Genomic DNA, 17,857 nt, shown 5'->3' with positions numbered 1-17,857 from the left:
CAGTGTTAACATGCTTAGAAAGAAAAAAACACCACACAAAAACCTCAAAAAGCAAAAAGCAAACACATACAAAAAACAACCCCACACCAACAAAGAAAAATAGTCTCCATCCCAAATGTCACACATGACATCAACTTTTTATAAGGTTCCAAGGAAGATCTGGAAAGCTACTGGCCTGCTATGCTTTTGTTTCTAACAGACAAATCAGCAGAAACTGTAACAATGGACAGAATTAGTCAATAGATAATTGCCATCTACCCATAAAAATCAGTATAGCTTCCATAAAGAGAAGGCCTGGCTTTCAAACCTATTAAAGGTCTTCAAAGATATCAAGATCAGGTGATCCAATTGATACACTGACATGGATTTTCACAACGCTTTTAAAAAAATTCCTCAAAGAATTTTAAGGAAACCGTTTAAGACAACTGTGGTAGCAAGAGAATGAAGGCTTTTGCATGGCTAAATGGTTGACTGTAAGGTATACTAAGAAATAGTAGGCAGGAGTATATGGCCACTACTTAAAGGGAGGCAGGTCACCTGTAGACCACAAGGATTCGACATACACATTAATGATACGGAAGAATATGAGCAGTGAAGAACGTTTGCTAATAAAGGTAATTATTGGAGGGCAGAAAGAGTAAGATCAGGTTTGAAGAACCACAGAAAAAGTTCTTGTCTGACCATGTGACTGAGCAATAAAATTCCACCTTAAATTCAACATAGGTAAAACTATGTAAGCTATATTCTAGCTTGACTAAAAAAAAAATAGTCTCTCAACTAATCATCGCTAGTCAGTAGTAAAGTCTCATCTTAAGATAACTCACGAAAATATCACCTCAACACCCCACAATGGTCAAAAAAGCGCATCATAGGAGCAGAGAACACCATTACCCCACTGTATAAATCAGTGGTTTGGCCTACGCTTTGAAAACTGTGTGCCCTACTCAATAAGAAAATAGGACTGGAGGCCGTTTACAAAAGAGTAATACAGATGTTCAAAGGAACTGAATGGCTTCTGTAATTGGAACTACTGAGTTAGCTAGGACTTTTTTACATGGAAAAAAGAAAATTTGGAAGCGAATGACAAATATCTATAAAAAAAGTGACACAGAGAAGATGGATATGAACAGCCTACAGCCCCTCTGAATACACGAGTCGAGATTTAGCAAACGCAGTTTGAAGTAGCCATGTTCAAAACAAACAAGAGGAGGTAAATTCTCCATGCAAATAGTATCAGATCTCCTTAGCAAGGAATCCTGACAAAGACGACTCTGGATGCAAAGGTTTACACTAGGTAAAGGAGAGACTGTACAAGCATTCAGAAGAGAGTACTGCTGAAGTTCACTAAAACTAAATTTTTAATTTACATCAAGTTCATACTTTTAAAACCTATGGGGGGGGGGGCTGACTCCATTTTTCTGATGTGTGTTATCATTTTTGGGGCACCTTGTTACAATTACTTCCTATATACAATGACGAGGCAAATAATCTGTACGTAACCACTAATCAACGCTTCCTAGTACTCTATAGAAGAATGATGTCCACTTGTAACCAAATTACCTTCCATTCGTTAAATGATGGAGACACGCAGTTCCCATTGTTCATTATACTTTCTACCCAGAAAAGATTAATGGTATTTGAATGAGCTCTAATGAGAGTATGAAAAATTCAGTATATTATTTCTTAAGCATTAATAATAGATACTGGAACAGAATTGTAACCTCAGCAAGATTCTGATTTGATAAATCACTGGAGGAAACACCTAATTTGAATCTAAAAGTGCTTAAAAATAAACAATTGATTAAGTATTCTTTGATCAGGGAATAGCTTAGAATCACGAAAAGAGTGCCTCCAGTTAGAAAACGAAAACACATTTTTGTCTTTTATTACAGCTGCCAGCCTCGCACAGAGGTGTGGTGGTCAACAGTGTCCCCTAGTGGCAAACAGAGAATAAAACACAAAAAAACATATGACGATTGATTTAACTTCCAAAGACAGGGAATCTCAAGAAAGCACACAGCAAAGCTAAAATATATTTAGATGACATTGACTGTATGAAAGTGAGGACAAGCAAAAGCTTCGCATACAGAGTTAACAAAATGCAAAAATCTTAACAATACTGTTAACAAGATCAGTGATTGAAAGAATGTTGCAGATAACTTTCCTACAACCTCAGTGCTTCATTGCTCATCTACACTGAACGACAGGAAAGGTGAGACATAGACGAGAAACACCATGCACCCAGGTCTTGTTCTGGCATGGAGAACAGACACATTCTAAGGAGAGACACCTGAACTCAGGAGCTTGAAAGCAGCAGGTTTTCTTCAAAGAGCACAGTACCCTGTGCATGACACACATGCATTAAAGCGACATCACTTGACACTGGCACCAAAAGAGGCACCCCTGGCCCCCACTCACTGCTTACTCCTCAGCTAGTATCGCTCCTGGCACCAGTTTTGACATGGCTGCACCATGAACCAGACGAGGGAATGCATCCAGGTTGAAACTTGCTTTTATTTTTAGCCAGGTTAGCTTTTAATCTGGATGTGTTTCCTTATATGTTTCACCTTGCCCACACACACATGCCTCTGCCAAAACACATTAAGACTGCGGGACCAGGACTGCCTCTTCAGTGAAAGTGTAAAACATTCATGGAGTTATCGTAGTATGTATCAACCAGTACAAAACTGGAACACATAGTTGAAAAAAACCCAGAGCAATAGCATAATAATGACTTCTACCAAAACATCATTTAAAGAGCAAATGCTTATGTGTAGCTATTGCCTTATAAAGGCAAGGTAAACATAGGACTTACAAACATCATTTACAGATTTTCCTACCTAAATATATACACCATCACCACCATTATTCCAGCGTAAATACATTTTCTGTTCAGAAACATCCCATTCACTAAACACATGCCTTTCGTGCAACAGAGAGCACTACAGCCACAGAACAAAGATAATGAAAGATATGTTTTATTATTATCTAGGCAAATATGATTTTTCTCCATTTATGAAAAATTGGATTTCTTTCTTATCTTCCTCATGTGTCACTCAATCCACTGGTGGGAAAAAAAAGAAAAAAGCTTTAAAAACAGCAAACAATTTCATAAACCTGAATTGGAAGTCGATTATGTTATCCTCAGAGATAGGAAAAAATTCTAGAGGTTTAAAAAAGCGATTTATCCACACAAGAGAAGGAATCTAATTTCTATTTATTGAGGAGTTTCACGAACTGCCAAAGTAACAATCTGTTCTAGTACTTCAAGTCAGAAGATCAATTTCCACCTAATGAGAAAACATCATCTATTGTCTTCAACCCTAATCTTTTCATTTGGGATCACAAGGAAAAAAAACAGAAGTATTGACGTGTTGAATATAAATGTCACAGTCCTGTTTTTCATAGAAGTATCTAAATAAACTATTTGTTATTTATCTCATATTTTATTTTCCTTCTGATTGAGAAATATTGCTTTAACATAATTTTTCAACCACCACAAATATAAACCAAATATTACTAATCTCAAGTACCCAACAAAATCTTCATGAGATAGAGAATTTGAGATTATGAAGGACATTTTTCAGAAAAGAGAATATAGCTGAATATACTTTCAGTAAAAATTCTATTGGAAATTTTATCAAGCAGTATATCACCTTTCTCACAGGACAGTAATGAGATAGTAGCTACATAAAAATACAAAGTTGCTATGTAAATGAAAATATAAATGTTGTTCAAGAATGGCTCACCGGCATTCTAATAGTAGGTGCATTCATGTGTCCCTACACTGCCATTGCACAGCTCTGCAACAGCCATACGGCATGTAATTATCTCCCCCTCCTGCAAACAGTCTTGCTCGAAATGAGACTTAATGGTAGGCAGAGAGATCCTGGGTAGGTCTCCAGCTAAAGCAGCATGGTAGCAAGCTGTGCCAGGACTCAACCTCCTCCGTGAATGAAACAGTCAGAAATCCTAACGAACACAAGCTGACACAGTTCTTGAAATGCCATCTGGTTGCTATTACTCAGTCCTGTTTCTTTCCTCGGCCGCAAGATCCAAGAACGATCCAGCCTTGGCCAATCTGCATGGTCAGTCCAAGCAGAGAAGCCAAGGGGGCTGCACTGCCTGCTATCGGTGCCTGCTGCCCGACAGCACCCTTTAACTGTTCGACTTCAGGTCTCCAACTCCAGATCAGCTAGGTTGGTACAGAAGAATAAGGCCTGATGCCATGGCAGTCTCTACTGGAAGCACATTGCATGGAAACCTTTCCTAGTCTTTTGTGACTAAGGACAAGTATAGTCTTTGGGAGATGCTGCATGAAATTTGTCACCTGAATATTAAACAAAAAAAAAAAAAAATGTTTTGCTTCTTACTCTCTAAAAGAAACAGGGACTTGTCAGATTGGCAGTAGCTGACAGTATTCATTGGATTAGAGACTCTGACACTCCATGCTAACACCAGCAGGATATCAAGCTTTAATAGCTCTGCTAGCAACTTTTAGAAAACTTTACAGCTCTAATAGTCAAAAGCCTCCTTCCATTTTTCAAACTAGATGTACTGATGGCCAGTTTACCCCAATTTTTCTTCTACCAGTGTTGCTATCACTGGACTTAAAAAGCTGGTCTGCCCACACACCCCACAAATGTTTATAAACAGCAATACTGTTCCCTCCCTTTCTTCATTTTACTAGTTTAAACAAACTATGTTACTATCTTCCATAGCCTGGACCATTCTAATTGTTCTCCCTCTAAGCCTGTTTCAATTTGTATTCATGAAAGTGTAGTAACAAAACCGAAACATGGTACTAATGTTGTCATATGTTTAACTGTAGATTCTGTGACTGACCATGCTGCTAGCGCTCTTGACACTTTACAGCCTACAGTTCGTGGAGTATAAAATTAACTACATGAATTAGTCCATATTCTAATTGAGATAGACAAGCAAGTTTTCTCCCATGTCACCTTTCACACTTCAGTTCAGGATTATAAAACAAATTCTTAATAGTCTTAAACCCTAAATGTGTGAATTTACAATTTATACTGAATTAATTACATCCCTACACATTAATCCTTTTTTTTCAAAATATTCTGATCCTCCTTCGTATTTAAAGTGACTCCCACCTTTTACTACCAGATTTCATGAGTAGTCTGATGAGTAGATTATAAAAATTATGAGATCAGTCCCAAGATCGGTTTTTAAGTAGTGCTGATACTTTTCCATCCTAAGTTACTTGTTCATCATGCCCATTCACATTCCTCAATTAAGAAGCTGTGTTCCCCTTACTGTCCCTTATGTAGTCTCTGCTTCAGTTTCAGTGATTTCCTATCATCAAATACTGGGGTTCAGTTAAAATATATTGCATTTTCTTGTCATTTTTCTTACAAAGTGTTTTAGTATGAACTGCACCAATAAATCTACATTTCAACTGTTCAATCACATCATATGTTTAATTACTTCTTTCCTCAAGTTATGGTCTAGAGCTTTACACACTGCTGAAATCAAGGTAACAAGTTTTGAGCTGCCTGAACCACTTTCTTCCTATTCTTAAATAAAGGTGCTACAGATAAGGAACTAAATTTAGTACCTTCCCTTATCAGTGAGATCAGCACTATCTATCCCCTTCTTGTGTTCAGGACACAGTATTACATTTGTTCATTAGTTTAATCCAGGGTTTGTATGTACTACCTTGCTACATTTATGTGCATGCATTTTAAACAGATATTTAGAAGGCCACAGATTTATTTTAAATTAATTACATTTTTCATTAAAACCCACAAATAATAGGGGACTACTTTCCTAAATCTCAGCCTAATTGCACATAGAGAGCATTAGCAACCACTTTAACACAACCAACTATTTATTGAGATGAATCCAATCAATTAATAGACTCTACTAAACTTGCTTTCACTAATCGTCAGGTGACACCACAAAGGTACTTAAAATTGAAGTTGTCTCTTCATTTAACTGTCATGTCCTCTCTTCTGCAATAAGGATATTTCATTTTCTCATACAGCATTTTCAGACACTAAATTTCTAATTATAGTATCTATATTTTGTTTAAAAATTGCACAAAGTGCTCCAAAGATGCTTGACAAATTATTAAATTCAATCTTAACATAAAACTGAAGAACACGTTTCCACTACATATGAAATAACCATTCATGTTAAGTGAGTTCCTTCCTATGAATTCCGTCTACGCAAAATTTCCTCAGACAATTCTCATTTCTACAATACACATCGTGAAATTTACAAATACAGGGCGCAGAAATTGCATTTTAACTTAAAATTGGGGGAGGAAATGATTCCTTGGGTTTATGTTCTTATGTGCATATATATAGCATTAATGCACAACTATTTAACAGGACATCTCCCAGACTGTAAAACTGCGGTTTCTTCTGTCTGCATTGATACTTGGCCAGGGGGAAACTTGAAAAGTAAAATCTAGGCAAAAAGGGCATTATCACAGGCAGAACAGTTATACAACACCTGCTTCTATTTTTTTCTTTCTGTCCAAAACGAGGCTTGTTCAAAGCAAGTGTTACATCATAGCTCCTCTTCTCTGCAAATACGTACTTGTATGATTACTGTTCAAGAACATCCAGACACAACAGGCCAAAAAATCTCAGATTTCAGACCTCTCAGCATTCGACATAAGCTTCTTCCAGTGCTGCGTTTTAACTGTCACTGCCTCAGCTCACATCTCAAACCTTCTCCACCAGTTTCAATAAACCAGCATCATACAAGCACAGCTTTGCTAAGTCTCTGCACTGCGGAATAAGGCAGGTCAAACAAAAGAGTATGACCTCAAAGCCTTCCATTGAAGCACTGGGAATGAACTCGACTCTGGTTAGCCCTTTCAAGATAATCTAAGTCAAGTATAGACACATATTGACATAGCAGTTCTGCCATATTCAAGACACTGTTAGAATAAACGCCATAGTAATGAGCAAGGCAAAAATACTGACATTTACACCGTAGTAGTCATAGCGCTCCTTTTATACTCTCATTGTTTACTTTTCTCCTTACATAAAGGCTCATTTTTCCCTAGAGAGATGTTATAAAATTCAAGCTGCCTGAAAAGCTAATAGACGTATTTAAAAGTTAATTGGTTTAATTTCAGAATCTGGTCTTCCGCTATTTCTCTATCTTCTAGGAGCAGATCCGCAGGGAGAAACAGCTGACTACACATATTCCAGAACTTTTATTGGTGTTTTAACTGTGGACTAGATCTGATCCCCAGGACTGAAGGCCTGTTTGTGGCTGGTGTGCATTACGTGCAACCCCGGAGCTCATCTTCTGGTGTGGTTTCATCTAAAAGGAACACAGTTTCTGTGTTTTCAAACCACCCCGTGATACAAGGCAAGACACAGCACACATGGAGGATCAAATTTGCTTCAAAGGGTACCCTGCTGATCCTCTTAAAGACTAATGTAAATGCACTCTACAATTGCTCCCTAGCAGATCCTCTTTTTGCTTGCAGTACTGGTGTTCAATGACCAAAGTACCAATAAAGTTTCTCTTAAATTCAATAGAGTCTTCAACTCTTTTTCTGCTATCTGCAGCCAGTATGAAAGGTACCAGCACCAAGAGCATCCCCACATCACATTGGACAAGCAAGAGGAGTTATTCTGTGCCTGTGCAGGACCTCTCAGTGAGGACTCCCACCAAGTATTAGTCACCACTAACTCCATGATCTCCCCATCATAAGACTGTTTCCTAGAGAGCAAATCAATTTTGTGGCGTGAACTAAAGACTTGAGTTCTTTCTGGTATTCACACCCCTCCCTAAAGTGCTGATCCCCAAACTGGGCACTATAATCCAATGTTATCTCTCCAGTGCCTATCACAGAGAAGGGGTCACTTCCTCTCCACTCAAAATTCCTCATAATTACTACCCACAATGATTTGCAAGTCTTCTAACAATCGCTGCTTTCTAAGACAGCCTTTCTTTTGCCAACAAAGCCTGCAGTCTTTGTTCCCAGATCACTTTACATTAAGTGATATTAAGACAATTTTCTAAATTATTACTTTGAACTGGATGATTTAGAGCTATTTTAAATGAAACTATCCTCCTTAACTTACCATACAGTGACTCTTTTTATTTTACCTGGAAATTATATCAGGAAAAGTTATATGAAATAACTGAGTTTTTTTTATAAAAATGTTGTTTAATATCAGAAAAAAAATTGGTCACTGGAAAAATCTCCAATTAAGCACTTGCCTACTGCATATCTTACAGGTATTTATATTTTTTTTAATTCCTTCCGTTAAACAGAAATTAGCAGGCTAGTTATTTCCTTTACATGATAGTAAATCAAGCTCCTTAAAGAAATCAAACAATATGTCTATCAACAAGACCTGTAATATTACTTTTAAAAAGCATACAACACATTCATAGTTGTTCGCAGTATTTTCAGCACGTCCAAAGATAGCCTACTTAACCCTTTTAAAAATGTGGAACGGTTTACAGTCCTTTTAGTCATCCCGAATTTTTAAACCCATTACAGAAGTTAACAGTTTTGAAGTCTTCTCTGCTCATTTACAGCATGAGACAATCCAAGACACAGTGTTCCTGGTATCAATGTGAATTTGCTAGCTGTAAACACATATTGGCCAAAAGGTAACATCTTTCTATCAACTACCTTTTTCAACTTCTTAAAATGGTCAAATAGTGCAAGAGACATTGCTTACGCCTCAGCCAAATCCCCATTTCTTTTTTACCTGTGCTTAGCAAAGAAAGAGAGAGCAAGTCGGTAGTTTTAAGACATTTTTGTTTTCCTCCCTGAGTTACAACCACAGCCTGTATCACCAGGCATCAACACATACTGCTTCAGAATATCCAGGCAGATTAGCCAGTAACGGGAGAGCATAATATGATGTAGTACTCATAAAAGGGATCGCTCTTCAGGAAAAGCTTCAGCCTCCTTTATGTTGCCTGAATATTTTAAATTAATCAGATTTCAAGTAAATACTAAATTTTCTTCCTGTGAGTACTTCTAAGACCAACCGTCTCAGAAACATTTAACATTATTAAACATTATTAACATGATTAAAAATAATACTTTTATTGTTAATAAAAAGTGCATTTAACAAGCACATTTTTGTTAAATGTACTTTTTGTTCAAAATAAAAGCATTACTATTAAATTATTTGCTTTCCAAGTCTCAAAGCTTTTATTGTCACGGCATTATTCTATACTTCTACGACAGCTAACTGCAAACATCTACAAGATCCTCCTTCCATAAAATGTATCTAGTAACTGGAGGACCCTACCTTTTACTCAAACCAATTATTCTATCCCATAGCATACAGCATTCTCTTTTCTCAGAATAGATGTCTCAATGTGACATTTTCTTCAGAGATGCTATCTCCACAATATCCACAAGATGTCCCCAGCGTAAAAGAAACCCTATGCTTAATAAAACATCAAATACCCTTTTTACGTTCTGAACCATGGATTTTGTTTATTGAACGTCTCAATGCAGTACAATGATTTTTTTTTAATATACGGACTAAACATACTCAAAAAAAACCCAAAAGGTGAAAGAAAAAAAAAAGCCGTAAAATTCTCTTCAAAAACACTGAAATCAAGACCCTACTTCAGCCACTTGGTTTGAACTACCAAGCACAAGAAAAACTTGGCAGACAGCAAGAGTAGTAAGGTAAGCAGAAACATTTATGATTCCAGCGTTGCAAATAACCCACGTAGAAAATATTGTCAGCTTAGAAACTACAGAATAGATAGATGTAAATTAATAAATAGAACAGAGAAGCAAGCAGTCTATCAGAGAGCTTAAGGAAAGTCTGGTGTTGTTTTGTATCTAGTAAGGAAAAACAATTATGTATCCACACCAGTTCATCTGTCACAGAATTAAAAACAAATAAATAAATTGAAATCTATATAGGTTCAGTGAAAACCCAAGGAACAATGAAGCAAATTATCTGCATATAGTCCTGCTCACTGTAGGAAAGAATAGGAAACTAGTACACACAGAAATGCTAGATGAAAAGAAGGTACTAACTGTGGAAGTTAGAGTTTGAATTTTATTTCATTCTCAAAACTTCTAAGGAAGTTTTGTGCACTCTAAATGAAGGTCTAGCCTAAAAAGCGTTTCCAAAGATTCATAACTCTTCTCATTTTGTACACAGTCATCTGAGATTGCAAGGAATCAATGCACAAATAAAAGGGTGATATTCTTGTTGCAAACTTTATTCACAACCTCCTTACAGAGATTGAGCTTTCAGGATCTTTTTTTGTGCACAACAACCATGAAAGGTTCTAAATGACTCAGAAACAAGTCTGCACTGTTTCCATTCACCAACCATACTGCTAACCCACTTCCTTTCTGTGGGTGCACTGACTGCCTTTTAATGAACAACTTCATTAATAATTAAGAAATGTATTAAAACTCATGGTGTCTTTGGTCTAATGGGTGTGACAGCTAATAGGAGTAAAAAAGTCATTTCCTTTGACATGCAAAAAGAAACAGCAATAAAACAAAAGTAGAGACAGGAACTAACGGGAAGAGGTCATATCAGCTAAGTAATCTGGAGGTATTTTAACATTTCTTTTAAGAGAAGAATAGCAATTTCAATGTATAGCAAGTTAATCCAACTGAGACATCTAATCGGAGTGGTAAAGCATAAAAAGAAAAAAATTGACAAACGTCTAGCATCTAGTAAGCAAATTAAACATTTAGGATCTTAAATAACTGTTACTTATTAAAGATCAGTTATTTACGGTACTGGAAGTAAAACAACAGCACGTGCTTACGGTACCTCCATTACTCCACAATACGTGTCCACACAGACTGTCCTGTACCATCGTAAAAAAAGAGCTTACCTTCCTTTTTCATTGAGAGGCTATACAAAAACACACAACTAAAAACCAGACAGTGAATACTTACTTTAGGAAGTACTAAAAATACAATGTGATGATGTGACACTAAGAAAGGGGGAAAGAAAAATCAAATCTAGCTAAACATTACAATAGGAAATTAGGTTATGGAGGAACTTAGTCTTCAGAAGTGCTCACAACTCTGCCATTATTTTCTTCAAGTTAATGATCCAAAAAGAAGAACACCCACCACAAGAAAAGTTTAGGTCAGATATTTCCGCAATATCTTCAGACAGAAAGAATCAAAGCTGCGATCCTTTTATGGCATTAAAGTACACCCATCGAGGTCCACACAAAAATTTACTCCAGAAATTATTTTTTAATTTACATTTATTCTTTAAAGATGCTAATATGCATACTAGATAGGATGCATTAAAAACGGTTATTTTAAATATTAACTTCATTTCAGATAACAAAATCTTACCTTGCCAGCTATCATTGCAAACACACAGCTTCTCGCCTGTCAGATCACAGTACCCATGATCTGGACTGCCACAGTTGGCTTTACAATATGGAATATCACAGGCTTCTCCTTTCCAATACTTGTCACACTCACAGTACACACGGCTTGGTACGGACACACTGGTTGTACACTTTCCATGTTCTGAGCAGTTATTAGGACAAGAATTAATTCTGAAAAAAAATACGTAAAATACGGGAAACAAAACCACTGTCATCCGCTTGGCTTGTTATCGGACAGTATTTCAAAAGTATTTGTTAAAGTAATTCTTTTTTTTCCTGAAAAATTTCTATGTACTGATAAAACACAAGTTTAATTATGATTTTACATGCAAGTGAGCTGAAAAGGTGTTCATCCAGGCTTATATACACAGTCTGTGATGCAGTTGGGATCACAAACATCTTGTACTTTCAGAGGTATTGACATTAAGCAGAAAGACAGGCCCTGCCTGGATGGACCATCATCTAAATTATTGTGTGTTCCAGTACAAGTACTCTTCCCTCATCCTCTTCAAACTTGTTATCTCTAGGATCATCCACGCTGGAAGTGACTGTGAGCAGTAACCCTTAAACTCTCCACAACAGGCATACAGTTAAAGGGTTTTCCTGAGTGGCTTTGGTCCATACTATACAGCAACGTCTAACATCCAAGGAGAATAAAATTGGAAAAACACAAGATGGTTAATATTCCGAAGCTACCAAAAAGCAGCACTTCATGCTTTGAATCCTTAATAACAGGTCCACCTTAACCTTGCCTCCTTAACTCTGCAGTCAGAGATGCAAACAGAGGAAAGATTAGCCTGCAAAAAGTCTGTGACAGCTATGGGATTTAGCATTTCTGTGATACACCCTACCAAACAATGAGATCACAGGCAATTGGACTCTGCAAGATTATGCAAGCTGGTTCTGCAAGTGCAGGCAATTCCCTGGAGATGAGAGGGATGGAGGACATTGAAGTATGCAGATCTAAGAGATTTCAGAAACAGAATATGGATCTCAGGCAGTACACACCTGATGAAGTCCAAAAAGGACATAAAACCTTTTCTGACAACTCATTGCTACAAACTACAAACCCCTGATGATAACGCAGACTGCTCCCTGTAGGTGTGTGAGGTGGGTACCATTCATAGCCTTCCCTGCTCGTACTGAAGGAAGGAAGAACTGAAAAAGTTTGTGAGGAATCGTTCAAGACTGGCCTTTGGCGAAACGAAGCTGTAGTAGGAGAGTCAGAAGATGTGTTTTCATTTTCTAAAGACTCACATCTCAAAGGACCGATTCTGTTACACAATCAAAAAAGAAAATTCCATGTCTGAACTGCAGATGTCCCACAGGTTTGGCCTAGTAGCACGCATGGTATTAAAACCCTCGATGGCATTAACTGCTGTACACCACAGCTGTGAGGAACCTCTACCCCAACTTCACAGGGAAAGCATTCTGCAGGAAGGTGAATAGTTTAGTCTTTCCAGCAACAGAGATACCAGTTTAAAAGCAGACATATTCCTACTGCAATGGATTCATTAAGGATTGAAACAGAATGAGAAAAACCGAACTGGCAGAGTTGGAAGCAGGTTGCCTGACTCCAAGGAACACAAAATTTACTCGGAGAGTTCTGGAATAACTATTGTTGTTTGCAACCGGCATTTTAGTCACAGATGCTGTGTTCTGTCTTCCTCAAAATAAAGGAACATGAGTGGTCCATCAAGATGAAGTCAAAGATGAAATCAGAAACTGCTTTGGGTTACTAAACCAAGGAAGAGAGAGGGTAACAGAAGTAGAGTGCAACGGATCAGTGACAGAAAAAAAAATAAGGCAGCCATAAAAAGCAATTGTAAGTACTTCTTTTGGCATTAAAAAAATATTTTAAAAGTATTCATCACAACAGAAGAAACAGAAGAACAGAGTACAGAAAATTTTGTGAGTTACATATGTAACAAAATTAAAAACTGGCAGTTATTTCATTTATTTTAAATGTTCCAAAAAATTAGGTAACGATATGTAACATGTGCCACATTACCAATTCATAAAAGAATGCAGAGCACATACACTCATTTCTTAAGAATGCCATGTCACACTGCTATTTGCTCCCAAGACATACAAAAAAGCGCAATAAAAGCTTCAGGGATAACTTTAAAATGTATCTAATTACAGTAGAGAAGTCTGCATTTTACTGATGGCAACTGACAAAAATAAAAAATACCTAGTCTTCTAGACTGCCATTTCCAATACAACATATTTAGTGAGGTTCCAAAACTTTGAATAGCTATTTTTTTATCTGGTAGAAGGTGGGCAAACTGCTGCAAATCACAGGAACAATCTTTCCAGACAATTTAACAAAGACCTCTGACAAGAGTAAAGCTACAGTCAGAAGCAACAAATAGGAATTTAAAATGAATAAAGAGCATGACAAAAATATTACATGTGCTTCCACACTTGAAATGCAGTGCTGGCCACTGCATCCCAAAAATTGGTATTTCAGAATCCGAAGGAATTCAAAGTAAGGAACAAGAATATCTTCAATCATGGGAAAACTATCACATGAAGAAACAGGTTCAACAGGACCAAGCAATCCCCTCTCGAATCAAATCATCCAGTATCAAGAGACATCGCATCATGTGTCACAAGCATGTCCCAAATGAAACAGAAGTTGCAATCAACAGCTGGTGCATATAAGGAGGAAAAGGCTGTATGTTTAAAGCTGCTGACACAGAAGAATGGACTGCAGGAAAGCAAACATAGTTATACCAGACTAAACTTTGCCATCAGAGAATCTAAAAGACAGACAGTCCAGATAAGAACTATGAGTGCAGAACGTAGACCGAGATGGACAATAGGAGGGGGAAGTACCTGAAGAGAAAAGAAAGGGAATAAAACCCTTACGGCTGGTACAGCAATAAAAGTAAGACTTTGATGAAGGTGTCAAAAGCCACAAAAGTACATTCAGCAAGAAAAATCAAGCAACAGATGATCCTAGTTCAAGAGAAGGGAATTCACATGACAGCAGATATAATCTTCCTTCTATTCCATATAACAACTACATGTGTTGGATAAATACTGAAAGGGATACATTCTAGTTCCATATGGCGTAGGAAAAACTTACTCTTGGAAGGCCATGTGGCTTCACTCAGAACAATATACTTTGTCTCCTTTTCTTTTTATTTTTTATTTTTAAACTAGTACCTTAATGACAACTCATTACAACCCCAGCTCCATGGTTTCAGAAACATAGCACTAAGCATAACTCATATGCTATTAATAAAGTCAATAGGTGAAGACTTTCCCTGGGTTTGACATTCTCCTGAAAGGAATGATTGGCTAATTAAAAAAGTAATTAGTTATTTAAAAAAACAAAACACCCAAACACTTACGAGTAAAAAATGTTAAATCCAGTTAGGTTATAAGCAGCATCACTAAAAAAGTGTAGCAATGCATATCCAGATGTAGTAACTACTTCAGGAACAGTTTCATTTCCACGCACTTCAGGGACTATTAGACCACTGGAAAAGAAAGTGAGAATAATTGTTTTAATCAATTTTGGGGAGAGGGGAAGGAGAAAAAAAAATAAAAGAGTTGAAGTTAGCTGTTCTGGTTTTTAATTATATAAACAAGATAACTCATAAATCTCATTTTTCAAATTCCTTTTAAAAAACAAATAATAAAATATATATAAAACTTGTCCATGTCTCTGCAAAGTAAGGTAGCGCTTTCCAGGAAAATAAAACAGACATCCTCCCTCACACAGTAATGCAAAAATACACTTTAGATTATTCTGAGGCTACTTTTACTGTTGGTGTAATTTCTAAAAATTATTTTAACTTGGGAAAAAATATATATCCTTCAGACAGGTGCTTAACTCTTACTGCCTTTCAGCATGAATTCTATTTCCACATAATATTTGCACCTTTAGAACTTTATCTCATTAAAGAATTTCAAACCTGGAAAGTATGCTAATTAAGTAATTTCCATGAAAAGGCAATTTCCAATGGAAAATAAAATACTTTTTAAAACTTCAGGAAGAAGTTGTCAATCTTAAACAAAGACTGAAGTAGGAAAAACAATATATTAAAACACTGGGAAAAAGGATCACCTGCATAAAACAGTGCCACATCACAAATATAAATTGAAAGTTACAGGAATCCTAAGGAAAACACTAGCAGCCAATAAACTGAAAGACATTTAACATAAAGAGGAACCTCCTCTTTCCTTCCGTTCATGCTACAAGTCAGGCTCCTGAAAAACAGCTAGACAGATTTAACAAATACAACTTTGGGAGGGGGAGAATACACAAGTAGTTACATGACAATTCAGGAGAATTAGGAGTGAAGGTGGTGCAATTGCTACAGCTGGGCAGGAAGGAGGGATGCCCTGAGCTTTGTTCCCTGAGGAAAAAGCACTATCATTTACACAACTAGTATTTCTTAAACTTCAGCAGTATCATCAGTATTCCACAGCACAAAATGAAGTACAAGTTTCTGCCCCGCAGAGTATGTGTGTATATACACACACAAATAGTTTCTGGTTTGTTGGTTTTTTGTTTTTTTTTTTAGTATAGCTTTGCACTCAATGGATATCCCATGATAAAACTTTTATTGACTTTAAAAGATCAGGATCCCACACCTTCTCTCAAGTCCACTTGCACAGAAAATTCTTCCTGGAATGTTTTCCAAAATTTTAATGGAAGGGTAGGAATAAACCAACTGAAACACTTCAGTAAAGTCCAGAAATGGAGGAAACAAATGTTAAAATTCATATACCGTGCTTTTTCTCTCTTAGACACATAGGAAACACAGCGCATGGACCTAATTCTTTACCTCAATGGTTTATTCTCATTTGAAAGGCAAATATTTAGTCTTTATTGAGGATTAGTTGTTATGCTCCTTGTTTATTGTTGTTGATGTTGTGTTTATTTCTAAACCCTGCTACAAATACTATGATTCTAGACAACACATATTAACTTGAAAAGATTTAGTTGTGTAGCAATTCTCACAAGCCAATGATACCACAGCAAAAAAAAAAAAAAAAAAGAAATTCCATCATTTCAGTTGACAGGAAATTTGAGCTCTCCTCCAGGACTTTGAAGAATTTGATAATTTTGCCTGCTATGAGTTAGTCACAATGATGTCCAGTTTCACAATCTAGGCTTACATGTTACAAAATTACTGCTCAAGATATCCTTTGTATCAAAGGCCCTCAACAAGTCTCTTCATTCCTGGTACAGAAATGTAGAAGGCATTTAGCAGCCATTTTTTTTTTGTAACTTACACATAGTGCAACATTGCCTGAGTCACAGATTGCAATTCTCCCTTAAGCAGGATCAGATACTGACACTATTGCCCAGTGCCACACTTAATGCTCATTGAAACTCAGGAGTCACTATTGGAAAGCCTACTGGAACATACATTACTGATTGACTGTCTATGATCATTAACACTCCATGCAATGTCAGCATTAAGTACAAGCCAGGTAATGGATTTATGCTATGATCATCTAACCAAAAGAGTAGTGTTTTGCAATTTATTCTAATGTAACTTTAAATACATATTCCCATGATATCAACAAAAGAAAACAAGCTATTTAACAAATTAAATCCTCTAATGTTATTTTTTTCCCTGCAAAATAAAGATGTCCATATGTAACTACTTGGACTAAAAGGGAAATAAAGACACTCACCTAAATACAGCTATTAAAGGTGCATATATTGAATCTCCATCATATACATACATATGGTCCCAACTACATTCTGTGGCAAAGTGATTAAATCTTAATCTTAGTATTGCATTTGGGCTGGGAAAAAAAAACAACAACAACAACAACAAAATCATTACATTGGTTTTACATTGATGTAAAACTTTATTTACAAAATTATTGAGCTCATAAGATAAAGAACTTTCAACAAAATTGATCACACCAGCATAACTATTAAAACATTTTGAGTACTAACTAAATATTTCAAAGAGTTAAATAGCAAAAATTCAGGGCAAACAAATATCTTACTTCATCTCAGAGAACCTTAAAAACAGCATCTTCAGACCAAGTCTAATAATCCCTAAAGTTAACAAGAGACTTAACTTCACCAGGCTTTATCAGTATTCAGAACCAAAAATTTCGAGCAATTAAAATATCCCAGTTTAATATACTAGCTTTACTTTGTAATTTCAGGACTATGCAGCTTAAAGAGTCTTTCAAGACAAAACCACCTACACACCTTCATTGCAGTATTGTACTCGTGGCTGAAAATAAAAAACTTAAAATGTAAATTTAAAATAGCAAGCAAGTACAAGCTTCCCCCCTATCTGGGGAGTTCAGATTTCACCACTTTTTGGTAGAGATCCAGATGGGGACTGTAAGATTTCTGAAAGGGGAATTTCCTCATATGACAAAATTAGCAGACTCCCAGGTATATTCCATACAACACGCTGATGATTTTATTTCATTTTTTTTTCTCCCCTATTGACAGGCTTGAGTGCCATTTGTTACTTTGGAAAACACATGCTTTTTTGTGAGA

General features: G+C 36.4%; 1 protein-coding gene across 8 annotated transcripts in view; it reads right to left on the bottom strand.

The window, feature by feature from the left end:
* The window catches only part of ATRNL1 (attractin like 1), a 585,672-nt gene that overhangs the window by 482,531 nt on the left and 85,284 nt on the right, over window positions 1-17,857 (bottom strand). For all 8 annotated transcript variants that reach the window (XR_012764307.1, XR_012764308.1, XM_075423811.1 and 5 more), the window contains exons 3-5: window positions 17,023-17,136; window positions 14,721-14,849; window positions 11,321-11,529 (exon numbers count right to left, since the gene is read on the bottom strand). Coding sequence is in view for 6 of the 8 variants with exons in the window: in XM_009934642.2 (XP_009932944.2) it covers window positions 11,321-11,529; window positions 14,721-14,849; window positions 17,023-17,136 (452 nt within the window). In the remaining 2 variants the exon portion in view is untranslated. The remainder of the gene's footprint in view (window positions 1-11,320; window positions 11,530-14,720; window positions 14,850-17,022; window positions 17,137-17,857) is intronic.

The sequence above is a fragment of the Opisthocomus hoazin genome, chromosome 6 (genome assembly GCF_030867145.1).
Source record: "Opisthocomus hoazin isolate bOpiHoa1 chromosome 6, bOpiHoa1.hap1, whole genome shotgun sequence".
Taxonomy (NCBI): Eukaryota; Metazoa; Chordata; class Aves; order Opisthocomiformes; family Opisthocomidae; genus Opisthocomus; species Opisthocomus hoazin.
The sequence above is the reverse complement of the archived record's forward strand: the minus strand, read 5'-3'. Positions and strand labels throughout refer to the sequence as shown.